Source organism: Helicoverpa armigera, chromosome 26, assembly GCF_030705265.1.
Source record: "Helicoverpa armigera isolate CAAS_96S chromosome 26, ASM3070526v1, whole genome shotgun sequence".
In the NCBI taxonomy this organism is placed as follows: domain Eukaryota; kingdom Metazoa; phylum Arthropoda; class Insecta; order Lepidoptera; family Noctuidae; genus Helicoverpa; species Helicoverpa armigera.
Genome location: NC_087145.1, coordinates 200,290 through 220,903, shown reverse-complemented (window position 1 = coordinate 220,903; position 20,614 = coordinate 200,290). Strand labels below are relative to the sequence as shown.

The window sequence follows — 20,614 nt, the reverse complement described above, 5'->3', positions numbered from 1 at the left end:
ATGCAATAGAATGCTTTCACCTTGTGCGATGACATGCGATGTCCTGGCCTGCCGCAACTCATACGGCCTCCACGACGAATCTGGGGGAGGACGACGCTGCAAACAGCAACTGCAGCGCACCTCGCCCGCCGCTTGACTAGAAGACCTCGTCCTGGGGCCCGATTCTCCTAAGTTAATAATGTCAAAATCTAATAGAAATCGAATCGCAATATGATCGTAATAGCAGTTTTAACCATATCGGGCATTCTGCTACTAATAAAAGACCAATCGTATTCGATTGACATTTGATTGGTTTGCGATTGGTCGGCTATTTTGGTGATTTTGGTCTATACGGTAGTTTGATCTACAATCATATTGCAATAGTTAATCATTTTCAGACAAAATGATTCATTATTGAATGACAGAAAAGGATAAAAACGTTTATTTCAAAGAAAAAATAGCGGAATGCCACTTACGTTTCAATCGTAATCGAGTCGGGATTGGATCGCAGTCGAACGTAAATCGAATGTTTTTAAGTAAAATTAGGAGAATCGTGCCCCTGTTCTCCAGGCTCGGTTCACCTTAGATGTTATCTGTTAAGCCAGAAATAGAAAGTGCTTAGGCATCAAATATTGACAACATATGGGCCAGCAACAAACCTTCTCGTTTCGTAAGATAGTAAGACCTACACACATGTTACAGATTTAAAGAATAGCAATCACTATTCAAATGAAGAAACTAGATACCTACCTTAAAAGCTAAGCACGTAATCAAAGAAAGATCGAATTGCTAATCAGACTCAACTTGTAAATTACTAAATCGCTAGGCTTCACGTGACCGTTGTCCCTTAGCCGAGCTCTCAGCCCATTCTGGCCTCCTAAGGACCACAACCACAGTGATATGACACCAACTGTACCACTGATGTATACCACGGGTCTCTTCTTGGTCACCCCGATGCCATCACACAGGCCAACGGGTCTTTTCCAAGTCACCCCGGTATCCACCATTGGCACAAATCAGTACAAATTAACACAATGAAATTACTGAGCAGGTGAACGTAACTCCTTACCAAAAATCTATAGTCTGATGCACAATTCAATCAAGTGTCGCAAAACTGAAATATTCTAATTTGAAGTTTTAGTTAATAAACAGAAACCAGGTAATCCCTGTGACCAAACATAAGATACACACTTCAGCCATCACTGTGACAAGTGCTCAACGGCAGTCATCTCTGTGACTTCCAACTTAACAACAGTCAATCAACCCTGTGATTGAAGCGCAACACACAAGCATACACAGATGTCAACCCTGTGAACCTAGCTTTCATCATCTACGATTTCATTAATTTAAAAAAAACTACCATCATTAATCACACATCAACATCTCAACACACATCGCTATTCTACACAGTGCCTCCATCAAGCACTATATGGTTTGAGACCAAATTCTAAAACCCACAAAGCGATTTCGTCGCGACCCGGGGATCGAACCCAAGACACGCAGTCACTCTTACGACCACTAGGCCAACGAGTCAGTCAAACAGTACAATGTACAATGACAAGCCACAATAAATTTGGATTGATCTCACCACGTTTATCATTCAGGCGTCTCTTAACATCTCTGTGCATAGCGTCTTGTGTATGTTCAGGCTGAAATCCGGCACGCAGTAGAAGCCAGGCGTCGCGCTCGCGGACAGCACAGCGACGAACTAGCAGACTAGACTTCTATCACTCGAAGCAGGAGAGGCTCGCGGGATTATCACATGCAAAAGAAATCGGAAATCGGTTAATTTTATCACAACATTTTCATAACAACGATGACAATATTACTATCATGGCATAAATCTAATTTCACTGATTGACGATTTTCCCAACCACGCAATTCATGAAGGTCACGTCAACATTATGTCAGGTCCTGGACACATTCGGATCAAAACAAACCTAACGGCAGCTTTATAAGGACGCTTGTGGCAATGAATGCTCCTTAAACCCAGGCAGTTCATAACCAACACTAATCAGCGAGACTGAGACTACCTCTCAATTTTATAAATGTCATATGACAAATAACCACAAAAATAAACCAAAAATGGATCGGTCTCACCGGGTTTCCACTCAACGTGCGTGACGATGCGCACATCGCTATGGCGCGCAGTTCAGCAAGGCTTTCGCGGACGTGAAGCCACGGAGATGCACGAGCACCAACACTCCGAACTCACGATGACACGTCAGGCTCCTGGCAGGCAGCTGGGATGCTCCGCAGTAATTTTGTCGCCAGATATCACAATAACCACCGTCATCGTTGAAACATGAAAAAAAGACAGATTCGGTTAATTGTATAGCATACCCTCAATAACTAGCTTGACATGTAAAAATGGAAAACGATACCATTACCATAACCGTGGTTACCATACTTGCACCTTCGCTGAAATTCTTAATAAATCTTCCACCACAAACTCCATTTCAAATTATCGACGTTACATTCCTCCTTTTTTTTTTTAGTGGTTAGAAATTTATCTTCACGTGGCGAATTCGAAACGCATGTGGGCATTCGGATTGCATCCCACTTCTGATGTCGGAGGCGTCATCAGGATGGCACTATCGTCCGACATCAGTTAGGGTAATCAAGCAAAGAGATAACTCAAAGAAACTCAAAACTCAAACTAAAAACTCAAACGTTTATTCAAATTAGTCAGAACAAAAGACAGCCCCCAAAACGCCCGCTCTTCGCCACTTCCTACGTGTTCTAGGTGGGGAGAAGTGGCGGAACAAACTCCCCAGCAACACATACCAACCATTACAAAACATACAAATACCACAAGAACCATACCATAGACCATAATACCATACCATGCCATACCATACCATAGAAGAACCATTACAATACAAAAATCACAATCACAAGATTTACAATAAGTTTAGATACTACAACGCTAGGCAATAACACCAGGTACTTACACTACACGTAACGAAAGGCAGTAACGCGACAACTCCACGAAGACTCGACGAAGCTTCGACCAAGACTGAGCTAAGACTGAGCTCCGCGGACGCCATGCTGACCGCCACCACTCTGCCAAGCGCGCCAAAATGTTGTTTCACCGGAAACGCCGCTAGAGGGCGCGCTTGCGTGACGTTTAGTGTCCGTACTATTGACAGTCTCCGACATATATTTGATTGTTCTCATTATTAAAGTTTAATATTTTGACAATAATTTAATGTATTTTTTATTCAGCTATCCCGTTTCTCCTTCAATTTATTTTCAAAAAACAAACTAGTATTCCAAATATGCTTCAGTTCCTCTACTATTTTAAGTTATCTACGGCAAAAATATCAAGGCGCTTTGATACCTTTTTTAAAATATTGGTTTGCCTTTGTAGTTAGGTATATGTCGCAGCTAGATTGTATGATTCGCCATAAACCTACATTACCTACGGCTAGCCGTTATCAATTCTATTTATTTGCGATTATGTATCAAAATCAAAACTGATCTAAAATGTTGCGATTTTTGGCCATCACTAATTAAGTTGTCTTACTGCTAGAGTTAGTTTACGAAGGTTGTAAATGAACTTTCCAAAAGGGCTGTTTTACAGCCAAGTCTGAACAGGGAAAATTAGTTCTAAAGATACTCACGTAAACTAAGACTGATAAATGTAAGTATGTAGGGCAAGTACCTAATTATTTTACTTTCAGTGGGTTAAATGTAAATAACTGCAACCGTCTTGTAAGTATCTGGTAATAATCGATAACGATGTCGTTCGCGTGCACTTGGAGAGGCCTATGTCCAGCAGTGGACTGCGATAGGCTGATGATGATGATGATGATGTCGTTCGCGGTGAAAAAACATGAAGATTCGACAAACCGACAAATCAGAGAAGATGGCTTCGATAAATTCTACAGATTAACATACTTACCGTCGGTAAACTCGATAGTACAAGGCCAACTAGTAAGCCAAGTAATAGTGAATTCTCTGTCACGCCCTACTCTGTGCATCGCTGCGCAAACCTTATAAAACGTTCGCCAAACACTGCATAATACACGACAGGAGACCGGCCTAATGAGAGCAAGCGAGACGCACTTACCTAACGCATGCAAGTGGAAGAGAGGAGGAGGACAAAATGTAGTAAATGCGCAACATGGAGCGAGAGAGCGCGCGGTGGGGCGAGACGGGCGGGAAGGCGAGACGTGTCGCAGTTGGTCGCCGCTGCTGAATTATTGAAGCGGGCGACCGCCCTTTGGGCAGCGAGTGGCGGCGGGCGAGCGGGCGAGCGGCGGGCGAGCGCGGGCGAGCGGGCGAGAGCGCGGGGCGACTGTTTGCCGCGGCCACTTGCCGCGCGCCTTTCCGACGTCACACCAATTTTGAATTTGCAACCGCCATCTTTGGCCAGTTTTTTGGTTTTGGTTGAGTGCAGTGACCGGTGCGTGGATGTTCACTTAGTGCTGGCTGTCACTTTGTAGTTGTTTAGCTTGTTTGTGCAGTTCTACGGCTATGGATAGTGATCACTGCTGACTTCGGAGTGACATCGGATTTTGCAGGTTTGTCAGTTTTTACATAATTTTTGGTAAACTCCAAATATTTTCCAATGAGACTTCAAAATGTTCCAAAAAATATTTTTCTGCGAAGGAGAATCAAGCTCACCAAGATTTAGCAAAGCATTTAAAGCGAACGTTCTGAACGGACGATTATACCTAGTCTGTCTTCAATAGATGGACTTAGCTCAGGCTCTCGCTTGTGAATTTTAAGTAAAGGCCTAACACGCGCTTCAATTCTTCTCCACTCGATGTCTAGGTAGGATAGGAAAACTTAAAAAGAGTTGTATACCTAACTCCTATCACCCGTGAGTAGCTAAAAATCTGGACAGCGTCGAAGGTACACTGAGAGACCCAAGAAAGAAATACCTATGATAGGAAAGATATTAAATATACTTACCTATCTTATGTCAATATAATCCTTACACGAAACCTTGTAAAATTATTTGACCCCCAATTAACACCTAACGATGATAATAAATAAAACGAGAAAGAGTTTCGTATACACTCAATAGGCACCTAATTCTGCATAACAATCATCTGATACTTACTATGGTTTTGACCCAAAATTCACGTTGGCACATTTTGCGCGCATCCCACCTGAAGGACTTCTGTATCTAGTTAGTTAGTTACAGCCTATTTATCGTCCCACTGCTGGGCTGCGGCCTCCTCTCACACGGAGAAGGATTGAGCATTAATCACCACGCTTCTGTATCTATCAATAAAAAATATTATCAAATTAGATTAGTTATGGACTCAAGCAGGTTTCTTGTGGGAGAACTTGGCGTCTGCAAACTTTTCGGTAGCTATAAGCTTACTTACTGGCTTTTGTATCCTCCACTGAAAAGTTTGCCTAGACACCTACCGCCCTGTCACTGATACACACCTGCTCAAATCAATCCACCCACTACTAACTACTAACCCATCCTCTAAGAGGCAGTGTGATGAGCCACTTTGCTAAGTATATAAGGACAACTTTAAGACAATTTCGAAACGTCGAGTAGATACTTCTGCTGAGCTAGCTCTGACTGCTTTCTTTCCGTCGTTAAACCAACATAGGCACCGTTTCAGGACAACAGTTTTAGACTCATTCGTCTGCCTGTGTCTGTGCGCTCCATACAGCTCTCCTCATGGCTGCCTCTGAGGTGAAGCTGTCATCAGAGTCAACAGCATCGGTCAATTATTATATTTTTAGTCGTAAGCCAGTCATGAAACCGCAGTGCAGACCGCACACCGTATATAAACGTCAATGATATAATCGGTCGGTCTCTTATTTCCGTCGGCGATCCAAATCTAAGTAGTTATCGAGCTGTAGGCTCAAGTATATTGGTCTATTGTGACAGCATATCGTTATTTACTTGGAAAATGACGCAGATGACGTCGATATTCTAACGCCTCTCAACTCTCTACTGAAACTACCTCAACCCGTGCAAATAAATCTGGTAGTCTAACCGGGTGATATTTTTGAGTCGTTTAAAAAACTGTCCATTGTGTATAGGTAGGTACTTAGTTACATAATATTCTATATGCCTGAAGATGGAGTTTCTATAACTCAATCTCAACTTAGATTGTGGCTTTAGGAGCGAAACGACTCAACAGATCAGTCGGCCGCGCAGCGCAATACTTAGTGTTGTCTGTAAGATGTATTGACAATAAGAGAAAATAACGGAATTAAAATACTGCCAAATAATAGATAGGTACCTAATTCAGTACCTATGCTAATTAATCAATAGCAATGCATCACACAGACGCCTTCATTAGCTCCTACACACCAATTGCCATAATATATGCGACGCTTAAGTATTAGGTACTTAAAATAAATAAATTTGAAATTCATCTTTAAAAAATCCCTATAAAATCACTGAAGTAAAAACTTTAAATGAAAAACCGTGTGAGTTGGCAGACGCGTCAGACCATGAGTAACGTATTTACAAACAACATCAGAAATTAGCCACGAGCCTCACACATAGTCGCCTACACAACGAGCCACTCGTCTGTAACGCGTAATCTAATAACTGCCCTCCGACCTCCGCCCTCCGAGGGTTACCTGCGATCAGGTGACACGGAGGGTGACAAATTAGCCATTGTAGGAAATTAGTGGCTATGGGTGAACTCATCTGCAGAGGATCATGACACCCCTTTCAATGTTGTGGAGATTGTGCAAGGATTATGTCGCTACTCCCTCGTTCATGCAGATATTGTAATATTTTTATGTGAATTTTTCACAACAGAAATAACCATGTTGGGAATCATATAGGTAGATATCGTAGATACCTATCTTCTTCTTTCTTACTATGAATTCATTAAAGGAATATTATAACTAGGGACAACACTTTTTTCGTCTAAGGAAGTAGGTAAGTAGTGTAAACCAAATGTCTATGTGGAGTATGTAAGTGGGAAATGAGGTAACATATTATAATGACCGCTATCATTATATTATGTTCCCTCAGATCACACTTACTTACACATGATGAATTATTGAGAAACGAATGATAAACCAAGATGTCAGTTATACAAGCTCCGAAAAGGCCTAAACTAAGAATTCTTTCTAAGTGCCTCGACCTTTTTAAGTTGTAAGAACTTTTATTTGGCATATTTGAATGCATTTATTAGATTTTTTATTTATGTGGCTCATAATATTGTATATTATTGAACTTCTATATTTAATGAGTCGATTACTCTTAACCGACATAGCAAATTTTTAGGCCATTATTACATCCATCTCCTTTTATACCTACCTACTTATTTTTCAGTAGGTATTTTCTATAATTCCCTGTGGACCCAAGATGCAACGAAACGCATAATCAAAACAAATATATAATCTTCTCTTATTGTCAACACAAAACTACATATTACACCGCTAAGTGTGGCTGTCAAATATTTGCGGGCAGTAATTGGCGCGGTCCCGGGTTCGCTTCCCGGCTGTTGCCACGTTGGGGTGACGACTCATGCCAAAGGGAATATGTCATTACTGTGGGTAATTGGATTGTGGCTATTAGGGCATTGATTAGATTAAAGGTTTTGTACTGAAACAATTTACCTACTTATAGAATCTAAGTTAAATCTTAATATCTTCTTATTAGCGTTGATCCCGTCTTGGGTCCACTTTCCGTATCATCTTCTTCCACTTCGCTCTGTCCAGGACGTCTTCCTCTTCGAGTTGGCAAGTTTTAATATCTAATTTATTTTAGTTCCATATTTCTCAATAAACATTTTTACGCCTCATTATGACAGACTATGTTTGGAACTGAAAATGTCTTACAATTTCTTTCTTCCTTTCTTGTATTTTTGCAAGTTATACTTAACTGACACTTTTTTAAATGTTCTCTATAAAAAAAATCTTAATAAGGTTCAACTCCTTAAAATTATAGGTACATAAGTACCGAAAGATTTCAGTTTCACTCCAACATGATTATGTAACATCATACTACTTTATTGCAAATTGCTGCAAGTGATTAATAAATTATGTAGTACTTATTGGATGCAGTTTGCTCACAATAACCTCAAACCATCGGAATTCAAAACATCCGTGTCCTTTCTCCGACACTATCATTATAATTCAAGCAGAAACATTTGATCCTTCTGTAGAAAGTGGCAAACATATCGCGTGTATAGTAAACACCAACACAATGCCATTCAAACACTTCCGTCGGGATCTCCGACACTACCGGACACTACCGGACATTGTCGGACAGTGTCGGACACCGACAAAGAGATTGTAGTGGATTAACAGCTAATTGTTGTTATAATCCTTCATCAATGACAATTTGTTGGATAGTAATGTGGTAAGAAATTGAATAAATGGTCCAATTAATAAGAAGTTTCCTAAGTATATTGATTGAGCAATCTTCGAAGATGACTTACACAGAAGGTCTTATTAGCTTAGGTAGTCGTTTCACCTATTGTTGCAAGCGCAGACTGGCTATTTAATTACGGGTGCTAATTAAACAGGCTTCTTTTTAATATCATTATTCGCCCCCAAAAATGTATGTTGCCTTCTAAATTACTAAGTCAGCCACAAGCGTCGAGCATCTAAATAATACTATCTTAGCCACGAGTTATCTTCCACTCTAAATACAACTCAGCATGATGGTTATTTTTTTGCATCTAAATTTGTAGCATGCATTCTAACATTAAGCTTCTTAAATACTAGATATTAAGTGACATCATAAAAATATTTATTTAGCTTCTAATTTTTTAACTCGTACAAAGTTTTTTGTTTAAAATATAACACATCCGATATTAATTGACGCAGCATGGAAGTAAGCATGCAATATGCAGCAAGCATGGCTTCTGTCACGGCTCCGGCGCTGCGTGGCTCCGGCGGTCCCATGCAAGCTTATCGTCGCAGATGGTTTTCAAGCTCACCACCGCAGCTTCGGCTTTCTGGCCGGCTCTGCCGGCCAGCCTCAGCCGCGGCGGCGAGCGCTGAAACTACCTGCGCCTCAGCTCTCAGGCCGCCTCGCCCCTCCGCGCCTACGCGGTTTTGAATTGCACTCTAGGGGTAGGGCAGACAAGACTACGTGGAGTCGGTTTTGCAGCGATTCGTTTTCGTCACTGACTTCAATTTTTAATACAATGTTTTTTTTATTGAAGGTTATAAATGGCAATATGCTAAATAAAATGAATCCAAATTAAATTCTACCATCAAAAAAAAAACGAGCTAAGAACAACGCTGATCTCGTTTTTCTTGGCTCGTTTTTGGAAAAATGGGGCCGAGTAAGTAAATTAGATGACAATGTATAAATAAGAAGAACAAGTTACAATAATTGATGATCTTTTATTGAAGCTTTCTAGTAGATGGCGTTGTAAAAAAGACGAATTAGTTTATTAGAGGCTATGTCATTTCCCCGTTACTTAGTTATAAAATTAGAAGTTTAATCATGTGTCCAATAAATAATTTTGTGGCTAGACTTATAATTTCCCTTTAATTACTACATCAACTGAAAGTTACACAAACATTGAGAGGCATTAAAAATGTAAAGGTTCCTTTGCTCGCTGTTTAGTAACTCACCTATGAGTCGAATAACAATAGGAAAATACTAATAAACCTTATAATACTTGGCTGTATAAAAACGCAAAAAATCCTTGTATCATAAGATCACCGAGCCGAAGTAAGATTATTCTGCAAATTGTTTATAATCCTTTCTAATCCCGATCTCTTTCACACAGCTGAATAGTCAACCGACGGAAGTAGCGGTCATTGTCGGATGTTTGCGCATAAAGTGATACGTTTGCCACTTTCTCTAGAAGGATTATATTGTGACCAATATCGTTTTTTCATCACTGGTTTGATTACGGCATGTTTGAGATTGATTTCAATAGTAGAGTAAGTATTTATATTTATTTACATTTCTAACAATTATAAAGAAATAAATAAAAGTAAGTAGGACATGTACCTATACGTAGCGCTTGGTGTCGGACAATAGCAATAGTATATTATTAGGTGTATTATTGTGTTCAAATACCTACATAGAAAGTATCAGATGATGAGATGATTAAAATCGTGCCCTAGTAAGCGTCTGCGTCCCGTGTATGCAGACGCAATAAATAAAACATTTTTTTCAAAAATGTACTTTGTTAATGAGATCTATGAAAAACGGACCTACAATCTTTGTAAGCATATTTATCACTGACCTCTATATTTACTACTGGACCGGCTGTTCCGTACGTTTGACAGCAATTTTTTTGTGCCCATTTGAAGCGCCAATATCGTCTCAGCGAGTGTCCACAGAACTAATTTTGACGTATAATTTCAAATGGCTGTGAGAGAAGTGTTTGTTCATTGGTTCACTATAAAATAATTTTAGTACCACGGACACTCGCTACGTCTAACAACGCCAAAATGGCTATTATCACGGGCACCAAAGCACGTTAACAACAGCCTGTCCAGTGGTAAATATAGAGGTCAGTGATATTTATACATCGTTTATTAAGAGTTGCTTAAGCAAAAAAAAGTAAAATTGATGTAAGTACCTTTTTTATCACAAGTTCCTCTGGACCTCGGAAAATAGGCCAACAACAAACTAACGAAAGCCTCCACATCTCCCGCGTAGTTCCTGGTAGTGAAAGTGCTCTGCTGTGAGCACTTTGAGCGCCGCTCGTTACAATAGCTCCCGGGACAAAGCTAGCCACTGTGACGTCACTTCCGACGGAAGCGGGGACACTAAGCGAAGCCTTACACCGGATTACATAATATAAGGTGTTTGGAGATCATTACGGGCTTTTGAAATTAAGCTTATTTATTTGGCGAAGGATAGAGATAAAAACGTTTGAGGGAAACAAACTACGAAGTTGGCGAATATCTACATTGCCATAAATAATGGTGAATTTTACATATAAATAATATTTTTTTACATTTGATAAAAATAGTATTAATGGCAGAAAATATTTGGTATAAATACCTAAGTATTAACTAAATAATAGGTAGGTACACTAGATGAACTATAGATTACCTACTGTTGTTGCTGAATCTATAAAAGATTCCCACAAAATAAATTACAATAAAAACACCTAAAATTATTAAACATGCGAAATAAACAAGTAAATTAGTTCATTTCAAAGTTTTTCTTCAATGGTTGATGACACAAAGCCGGTTCAGTCGGCGCGCACAAAGCGACGGATTACACCGGATCAGCGCGCGGCTAGCGTAATAGTTGAATGAATAGTAGGCGGAGACTGTTAGGGTGTTTTTATGAACTGTTAATCGTAAGTATTGCAGAATTAATTGTTGTTAAACTGTTGACAAACGAAATTGCTTACATCCCAGATGATTAAATAAGATAAAGATCTCAAAATTTAATTTTGAAACATCTGTACTTTTTATTATACCTACATATTGTGCGTATAATTAGTTATCCTATTTTATTCTAATATCACGATTATGATCAAGAATATAAAGAATTTCGAGTCCATTAAGCATAGTTTACACGAAGCCAACACTGGCAGCTGATAAGACTGGCAACCATCGCTGGCTTGGAATTTGCCTCAGTTTTTCAAGCACTGGCGAAAATAGAGTGCCCGTCTATTTTCTAGCCAGTGACCTCCGTAGGACTGGCGCCAGCATAACTGGCTTCGTGTAAACTCTGCATTAGGTACTTATGTTACGAAACAATACAAAAATGCTTTCGACTTTTACTAAGTTATAATTGCGTAGCCGTAGCACACGTAGCGCTACGGCTACGAGCTACGCTACGAGTTCTTCACGTTTCTTTTTAAACATAAGTAAATAGTTAAGAGGTTTTGTGTTTATTTGATAGTAATATTGTTATTACTAATTACCCTTACTAATATAATAAATGCGAAAGTAATTCTGCCTGTTTCTCAGTCCGGCACGGTCACGACAAAACTGCTGAACCAATACAGATAGTCTAGACTAGTCTCTAGAGCCTGAGAAAGGGCTTATTTATAGGCTATTTTTTATCTAGACGCGGGTTCTCTCTAGATGTGGTTGGAACCGCAAGAAATAGGTAGTTTTATTGGGATAGATAGATAAAATATCTATCCACTTAACAATCTTCCAAATATTCTCTCTTCAAAATAATATTTTAATAAACGCTTACAGATTACTTATTGCGTATTTGAAGATATTTCATTCATCTATCAACATTAATAATAATTACTGTCAACCCATTCACGAAAAGAAATCTATAAATCGCAAAGAATCGATGAACCGTCAAAGACATTTTAATTTTCTGTCACATTCAATCCAAATTCATTTGCAAAAAAAAATCGACAACCACTCGAGCACTCACCCACGCAATAAGCATTTATAATTTCCAAAAGACATATTTTGAGAGAAATCTTTATAATTCTACTAACAATGGGTTCTTTCAATCCGACATAAGTACAATATAGCCCGCGGGCACTCTACGTCACAATGATGACGTCATTCGGTCTCGAGCCGGTCAAGTGTGAACGTTTTTGACGACAATATTATAAGTATTTGAGATTATTTGGGAATTATGAGGTTTTTTTGAGGTTTATTAGAGGGTGGTTTATGCGAAAGTTTGTTTTATTGTATTTGGAGATATGTGTTTATCGGGTAAATGGTTTAGATGTATTTTAATCGGTTTGAAATGGTTTGAAATATTAGAATGACGTGACATGTTCAGATGATTTGTCATTTTTTTACTAAACTTTCAATTCTACAATCAGTAGAACTACAGTAAACTAGTTTTAACTGTGAATATTTGAACAAGCTTAGTGCTTCCGTAAGTCTAATATAGAACTCAATATGTACTCAAAAACTGTTACGTGTCAAAGTAACATTTGCACGTAATCGCCCAAAAACGAAAAGCAAACACTTTATTAACACGAAAATAAGCAATTTCCGCGAATAATCATAGCATTTCAATTAACGTCCACATTTCAATCGCATACACCCCACAACACGACGTAAACAGACCAGCATAGCATGACCTGCGCCACACCCCTCGAGCCGAACACACTGTTCCACGAGTTCCAATCACGAGAGATCAAGATAATCTGGTCGGACTGTCGAATAGAAATATCATAGAATTGAGAGCGAGAACGACGTATTCTTCGCTATAAGTTAGAAAGGGACAGAAGTTCCTATTAAACGGATTTAAGGATTAGTGGTGACGGATGTCGGGCGCAGTAATGCGTTGATTCGGGTTCGATTCCCGGCGCAAATGGGACGGTAATGAGGCGTTTATGTGACAGATGTCATCGCGAGGAGTTGTGCCAACTCGAGAGGAGAATACCTCGTTCAGATTGAGAGGGGTTCCGAATGTTTTGAGGTTGCATTCATTTGTTTATGGTCTGATATTGGAATCGGAAAATCCTCTTATAGATCTTTAGTGCTGCAAATATGAGCCAAAAGTTCTTTTAGTACCTACCTAGGTACCTACGTACCTACTTAAATCAAAAGCTATGTACTAGGCACAGAGTTTACTAGGTAAACATTTCCCGTATTATAGCTCAAGTGGTGCCGCAGGATAAAAGCTGTAGTAACTCACAGTACCTAATCGTGTTCTAAATATATTTCTTACCCCAAATAAATAAATACAAATATTATAATTTCTAAATATATATTTTTTATTCCTGGTCGCTATTAAACTATCCAGACCTTCGTGACTTTTACAAGCTTCCAATTTCTAATAACTCGTATCTACATACTGACGTTATATCATTTCAGTCATCTTCTTAACCAATTACTTAACTAACCTTACAAAAGCCATTACCATTGAACTATAACTCAATCAATTTTCGACCTTAACCTCTCAACTTTAAGGCACAATTTCCTTTGACACCATCCTCAAGTGATCTGTGCCTAATCAGCTTATTATCTAAAGAGCTACCGACTGCGCCATATCTGATGCGATGGAAGCAACCGATAAGCCAACACGTACAAGTGTAATTATGATATTGACACTGATAGTTCACAAAGGGATGGTATCTGATGATGCTGATAGTCTGAAAGTGATGGCTGATTCAGGGTTAGTGATAAAGGGTGATCAGTGATAAGAGCTCTCTTTTTGTGAAATCAGCGAGGGTTGAAAGATCAGAAGTAATCAATTTGGGTACCTATACTACCTATGTCATATTTTTAGACAAGAAACCCTCATCGAAAGTAAAAGTATTGTGACTAGAAAAGTTTACCTACCTATAGTCTGTTTTTTAATCTCGTAGACTAAATTGACACTTGCAAAATGTCAAACTTTCTAATAATTTTGCTAGCTCTGTGGTGCAGTGTTGTACTTACGATACCGGTTCGTTGAATCGTAACTTTTTATCTATAATAGACGAATTTAATATTCATTCAAAGTTTTATATTTAAAATTCACGTACGTACACATGGCTGTACGACGTGCTACAAACTGCCAGGGATATCTGACCACGCAAAGCCATGCGTAATCATCAAGGATAAGCCCATTATTTCAGGATGACTTATTGTAAAAAGTTACGATTCAACGAACCGGTATCGTAAGTACAACACTGCACCACAGAGCTAGCAAAATTATTAGAAAGTTTGACATTTTGCAAGTGTCAATTTAGTCTACGAGATTAAAAAACAGACTATAGTTAAAATCCAACGGACGTAAAAAGAAGTCTTATACCTAGATATATTTATGAGAGGCCCGTTTGATTTTGAAGACATCGCACAATGTTATTTACTTTTTACATACTTCTAAGCTTTGCTTCGGTTATTCAAATCACAAACTAAGTACCTACTTAGCTATAAATCTATCTCTAAGTTAGATTTTACAATGATTTTTGCATTCCTTCTTGTTGCTTAGTTTCTGTAATTATTGTGTTGTTATGTAAAACGTTTTGTCTACGGCTGAATGCTGTTAACGCCACGCTCTCAACGGTAGTGGCTCGTTAATCTGCATGTCAAAGTAAAACGGAATATATTACCTCCCTCACACAAGTGCAGCTCTGCGCCCTGTTATAATAAACTCACCGTCAGTTTTACTTTAAGCGTCAATTACAAAACCTAATTACAATTAATTATTATAAGCGCGAAAGTTTGTATGTTTATGTTGGATGCTTGGTTCCTCTTTCCTGCAAAAACTACTGAATGTTTTTTGATGTCGCTGGGCAGTAAAATAGATTGTCAGAATAACCGACTACTTTTTATCTATGTGCGGAAGCGTTACAGCAGAAACCGCCGCCGAAAATTAGTGTGTAAACAAAATTTTGACAAATTTATAATATTTATTTGAATTTCAGCTAAGGCAGTACTCAGAATAATGATTGTTGAATGAATGAATGAATAATTATTTACAATTTGTTAATATTTACATTAAACTTTCTTTCAACATAACCACATTTTTTTTTAAATATAACCATTCAATTTTATTAACAAAATCATAATTGCAACAATACGGCCAACCAACTATTGTTTAAACAAATTCAAAACTAAAAACACAATCTTAAATCTGAAGTAGCTCGCACTACCCTCTAGTACCTACTCAGACCCAACAATAAAACTGAAATATCAAGCGTAGTACTCGACATTACACAATAAGACAAATAAATGTAGGCACAATAATATAGAACAGGCAGTAAACAAAACAATATGCTTCAAGTGTATTAGGAAACAATAGCCCGCGTTGTGTGCACTACACTGTACTCCACGTATTGTTGGTAAACATATCGTTAGAGACGGTAGAATGTATGGAAATTAAATGTATTTGAACAAATAAGTAAGTATGGGGGCTTTGAAACTTTGATTTAAAAAAATTGCTAAAGTTCGCCAATTCACTTAAAAATCACATATTGACTTTGTCACATAAGAGCCGTTAACACGAGAATTACTAATGTAAAAATCATTGACAATATTTTATCGAACTGTAGTTTTGCTTACTAGAGATTACCTACCAATAGGGGTAAATGTCAAAATTCTATCTCTCGTATTTAAGCGAATCAACAGAAGGAAAGAATATTGGTTACAGCCTTTAGTCATTATGTGACCATCTTATGACAATGCCTAGGTATTCGTGCTGAATTTCAGGGGTTTAAAATTTCTTCATTTGTTTCCCTGCTAACAGTGTGTGTAAGCTCAGATTCACATAACTTGCAATTTGAAGTCAACATATCACACAGTATTTCAGTTGCGAGAAGGAAAATTTTTTACTGTTCCATAAAACCGTTCTCATATTATGCTCTTATTTTTTAATATATTAGCTCAAATAAAACTTCAATAAAACCTCAAATCAGTACGAATCATTTAATTCGTTCCCATCCAACCCGCCTCCGCAATTAATTCTCTAAACAAGCAGCTCACAGCGGGGGTCGATGCGACCGACACGACCGACACGACGGTATTCACGACCACACGAGCATATTCCGCGGGTTAGTCGCGCGGGAACTATTGTCCCGCTAATTGCCGCGATATAGTTAACCCTCTGCGATACTTTGTTTTAGGGGCACGGAAGACCCCTCGCTTGTTTGATGGTTTGGTTTAAAATCTTTATAGATTAATTTGATGTTTTTAGGAAGTTGTTTATTTTAGTAAATGAGTTTGTTGGTATTTTTATGGATTTATAAAGGGTTTTTTAAACTGTTTCGTAAGCTGGAGATCAATTAGTGATATTTACCTACATCGATTATAGCTTTACATAAGTGCCATGAAGTCGAGTGCCAGCGACATTTTAATTTGATCATCATAAACTTCATAATAAAATCTGAAGTATATTAAACAATTCCATCAAACAGCAAAATCGACGTAATAATAAAGAAAAATCGTTTTTCATATCTCAGAAGCACCTTTCCAATTTCCCGATTCAAAAGCACTCATAAAAATAATTTGTATGGTCGTCTGTTTGCGGCCGATTCTCACACAAAGCGCCGGTTTGGAGATGAATAAGGGCGGCGTCAGACGCACCCAGCGTCGCGACGCCCTCACGCGACGCTTTCCAATTTACTTAAAACAAGCACAATGCTAGATCGCGCTTTGTCGCGACTCGGCGCGGCGCGGCGCGGAGACACACCCACGCTCAGATGTGAATGCGACACTGAGGGTCGATCTGTAGATTGGCGGTTGCTTTCATTTCTATGATTGCAGTTCTGATAAACAATACTACCTCAGTTGTCAAACCCTCGATGATGTGGAGGAGGATTTCTATCGATTGACGGTTGTTATGGTTAAGTAAACAACAGCATTTCTTTTGTTTCAGATATAACACAAGTTACCAGATACCAAGATGCAGCCCTTCCAGTCCACAGCCCGGCCCGAGGGTCCGCGGGAGTCCTCCCCCGAGCGCGCCAAGTCCCCCGACACCCCCGCGGCTCCCGTGCTCAACTTCTCCATCGCTCGGCTCATGGAACCTGACAGGAAGAAATCAGTGTCTCCCGAACCTCCGCCGCCGCCTGGTTTCCTATCGTACGGGGCTCAGCTATTAGACTCAGCGTTCAAGCAATACATACCAGCGGCCAGGAGACAGCTTGTATCCCACTATCCTCTACTGTACTACGGACCTGACCTTGTGTCGTTAACTTACGCACATCAGCTTCACCTACCTCGTCCCCCTCCACCGACGTCACCAGTCCAGCGTCCTCCAAGTCCCCGTCCCCCGGCTGCAGACCACGCCGTGTCGTCCACCACTGGTCCCACACCTTCCCCGGCAAAGAACAAGAGCTTCGCGTGCGGAGACTGCGGGAAGGTGTTCAACGCGCACTACAACCTGACGAGGCACATGCCGGTGCACACGGGCGCCAGGCCCTTCGTCTGCAAGATCTGCGGGAAGGGCTTCCGACAGGCCTCCACGCTGTGCCGGCACAAGATCATACACACCTCCGAGAAGCCTCACAAGTGCCTCACGTGCGGCAAAGCCTTCAACCGATCGTCCACACTCAACACTCATGCAAGGATCCACGCGGGCTACAAGCCGTTTGTCTGCGAGTTCTGTGGCAAGGGATTCCATCAAAAAGGCAACTACAAGAACCACAGACTGACTCACAGCGGAGAGAAGGCATACAAGTGCAGCATCTGCAACAAAGCCTTCCACCAGATATACAACCTGACATTCCACATGCACACGCACAACGAGAGGAAGCCCTTCACCTGCAGCATATGCGCTAAAGGCTTCTGCAGAAACTTTGACTTGAAGAAACACACGAGGAAGCTGCACCTCGGTGCTGGCAGCTCCAACAATGGTGACTCCTCACTGGACACACAAGATGAGTCCACTCAGGAGGCCTCCACCAGTCCTGTCGAGGATGCTAGCAGGGTTGCCTTCAGGCCGTTCCTGGGCTCATCCTATCCTCGTATCCTGGACCCCTCGCGAATGACCGCGCCGAACACGTTTTTCTCGAAGCTGTTGTGACCCGGGGCTGGCTACTTCAATGGTTACGGAGATAATAAAGAGTGAATTGATGATGGATTTGAAAGGTACACAAGAACTCTTGTTGTGATCATATTATTTTAGAAACGTTCAGTTAGTCCAGAGTATTTCTCAGAAAAGTTTTCTGGTAATAGTGGTGGTCAAACGTCTTGTGTTTCTTATTTAGCGCAATAAAAGCGCCATGATTGAATTTACTTTTGAAGTTTAGTGAAAATTGCGATTATATTTAGGTAAGTTTAAGAAATATGGAATTTATGTGAGATAATATCAGAGAATTGAGATTATGAAAATGTGAGATAATTCGTTGTAAATAGTAAATAATCAATCAGCATTATATTGTAAATAGTAACAAGTTAAGGTGCGTTTATAGTCGGTTGTCGTGTCGTTCATGTAGGACAATATTTTAATGAATTCATTCATGTTTAATGTATGGAAAATCTACGCATTGTATAGACAGCGATAAGTATTGTGAAAAGATTATTATACATATAAATGTATAAAATAACTATGTACTTACGTAATTGTACCTATTTCTAAAATCTTCGGTTAGTCATTGAATCGGTACCACTCTATAGGAAATGAATAAAGTCATCTATATGTATAAATGGAGTGACCATTAGCCTGTATATACTTAGGTATATTATATTAGTCAAATCCTTACTAATATTATAAATCGGAAAGTGAGTTTGTTTGTTTGTTTGTTTGTTTGTTTGTTTGTTTGTTTGTTCCGCTTTCACGCCGTAACTACTGAACCGATTGCTTTGAAATTTTGCAGACGTAAAGTTAGAAGTCCGGATTAAATAATAGGGTACTTTTTATCCCGAAAAAAATAGATATTCCCGAGGGAAAACAAAAATATTGTTTGCTTGATGGATGGATTGTAGATGGCGCTGTGTGTCGTTGTAGCTAAATGATACGATAATGAATCCCCGAAAATGAGGAATTCCCGAGGGATGATGTACAATTTGTTTAATCGTCTAAACTGTTTTTTTTTTTACATCTACTTATATATTGCAAACGAATATGAACATATAAATTTAGAAGCTAAATGATACGATAATGAATCCTCGAAAATGAGGAATTCCCGAGAGATGACGTACAATTTGTTTTATCGTCTTAACTGTTTTTTTTACATCTACTTATCCTGAAATAACTATAATTCAACGAATTATTAATTGGCATAAGTATTAGTTAAGTTATTTAGTTCTTGAGGTATGCGATAGATGGCGCTGGGTGTTTTTAAAACGTGGTAACGATGTGTTTTTAAAATACGTAAGAAGTGGAATGATATCTCGCGCTTTAACATTGTTCAATCGCGAGCTTCCCGATAGCTCGATAGATGGCGTTGTGCTTTTCTGTATCGCGATGTTAAGGTTCGCCGCGGGCCCAGTAGCGCCAGGGCCAGCCGCGGCTGCGGGTTGTTCGAAAGAGGTACCGCGGCCCTGGTATATAAAAGGCCTAGGACGGAACACGACGATTTTAGTCAGTAAGAGTCTGACACTCCCTCACCGCTGCTAACCCACAGCGGGAGGGGTGAACCGAATTCCACGCGGGCGAAGCCGCGGGCGGAAAGCTAGTAAATAATAAGTAATTACAAAATGCAATATTGAGTGTAATTAATAAAATATATGCGCTGTGAAATGTATTTGTTGTTTCATTCATTGTAGGTAAGTAGGTACGACAAAACTAGTGTGATTCACTGAAAGCTATAGTGGCTGAAGAATTGCATACATATACATTTGAAATGAACAATTGAAATGAAGTCTTTCACATTAATACTTGGTGAACCAACTTTGAAAGTTACTACTACCTAGTTACCTGGTAAGACACTTATGGTAGAGCCCTCACATTACAACCATCTGATACATATGATTTCTTAAACTTCATGATTTTTTAAAATCTGATCGAAAATAATATTATAGCCTAGCAGTTGTGGACAGAAGTTGAAGCAGATAATTATAGGAGATAGCAGTTTACTAAGTTCCAGGTTTACAAAGATGAGTAACATAATATTTTAGGAAATAAACTTTTGCAGTCTAATACCAAAAAATAACTCAAATATGAGTTGAACTCTTAATTTCCACCAACATGACGGCAGCTGCCGCGGTCCGGGGGTAGGCAGAACAATGGTGCTCAATCACAATGATCGTAAGTGAACAGTTCGAGGCGGGCCCGTGCGCGCGCGCAGTCACAGCGCAAATTATAACCTTGAACTTGGAACTAAGGTGCTCAAACTTCTGGCATTATTTTCAACCGTCTGAAATTGTAATTTTTGAAAAGGAAAACTGTCCTAAGTTT

At 39.4% G+C, this 20,614-nt stretch overlaps 1 protein-coding gene across 1 annotated transcript; it reads left to right on the top strand.

Moving 5' to 3' along the window:
- The first annotated feature begins 4,205 nt into the window (after positions 1–4,205).
- LOC110383298 (fez family zinc finger protein erm-like) lies at positions 4,206–18,354 on the top strand. Its single transcript, XM_049849613.2, has 2 exons — positions 4,206–4,508; positions 17,150–18,354. Exon 2 carries the CDS (start codon positions 17,177–17,179, stop codon positions 18,296–18,298), a length of 1,122 nt encoding a protein of 373 aa, XP_049705570.2. The 5' UTR covers positions 4,206–4,508; positions 17,150–17,176; the 3' UTR covers positions 18,299–18,354.
- The last annotated feature ends 2,260 nt before the right edge of the window (positions 18,355–20,614 follow it).

Coding starts and splice junctions, on each gene's coding strand:
- LOC110383298 (XM_049849613.2), top strand. CDS start 17,177: ATGCAGCCCTTCCAGTCCACAGCCCGGCCCGAGGGTCCGCGGGAGTCC.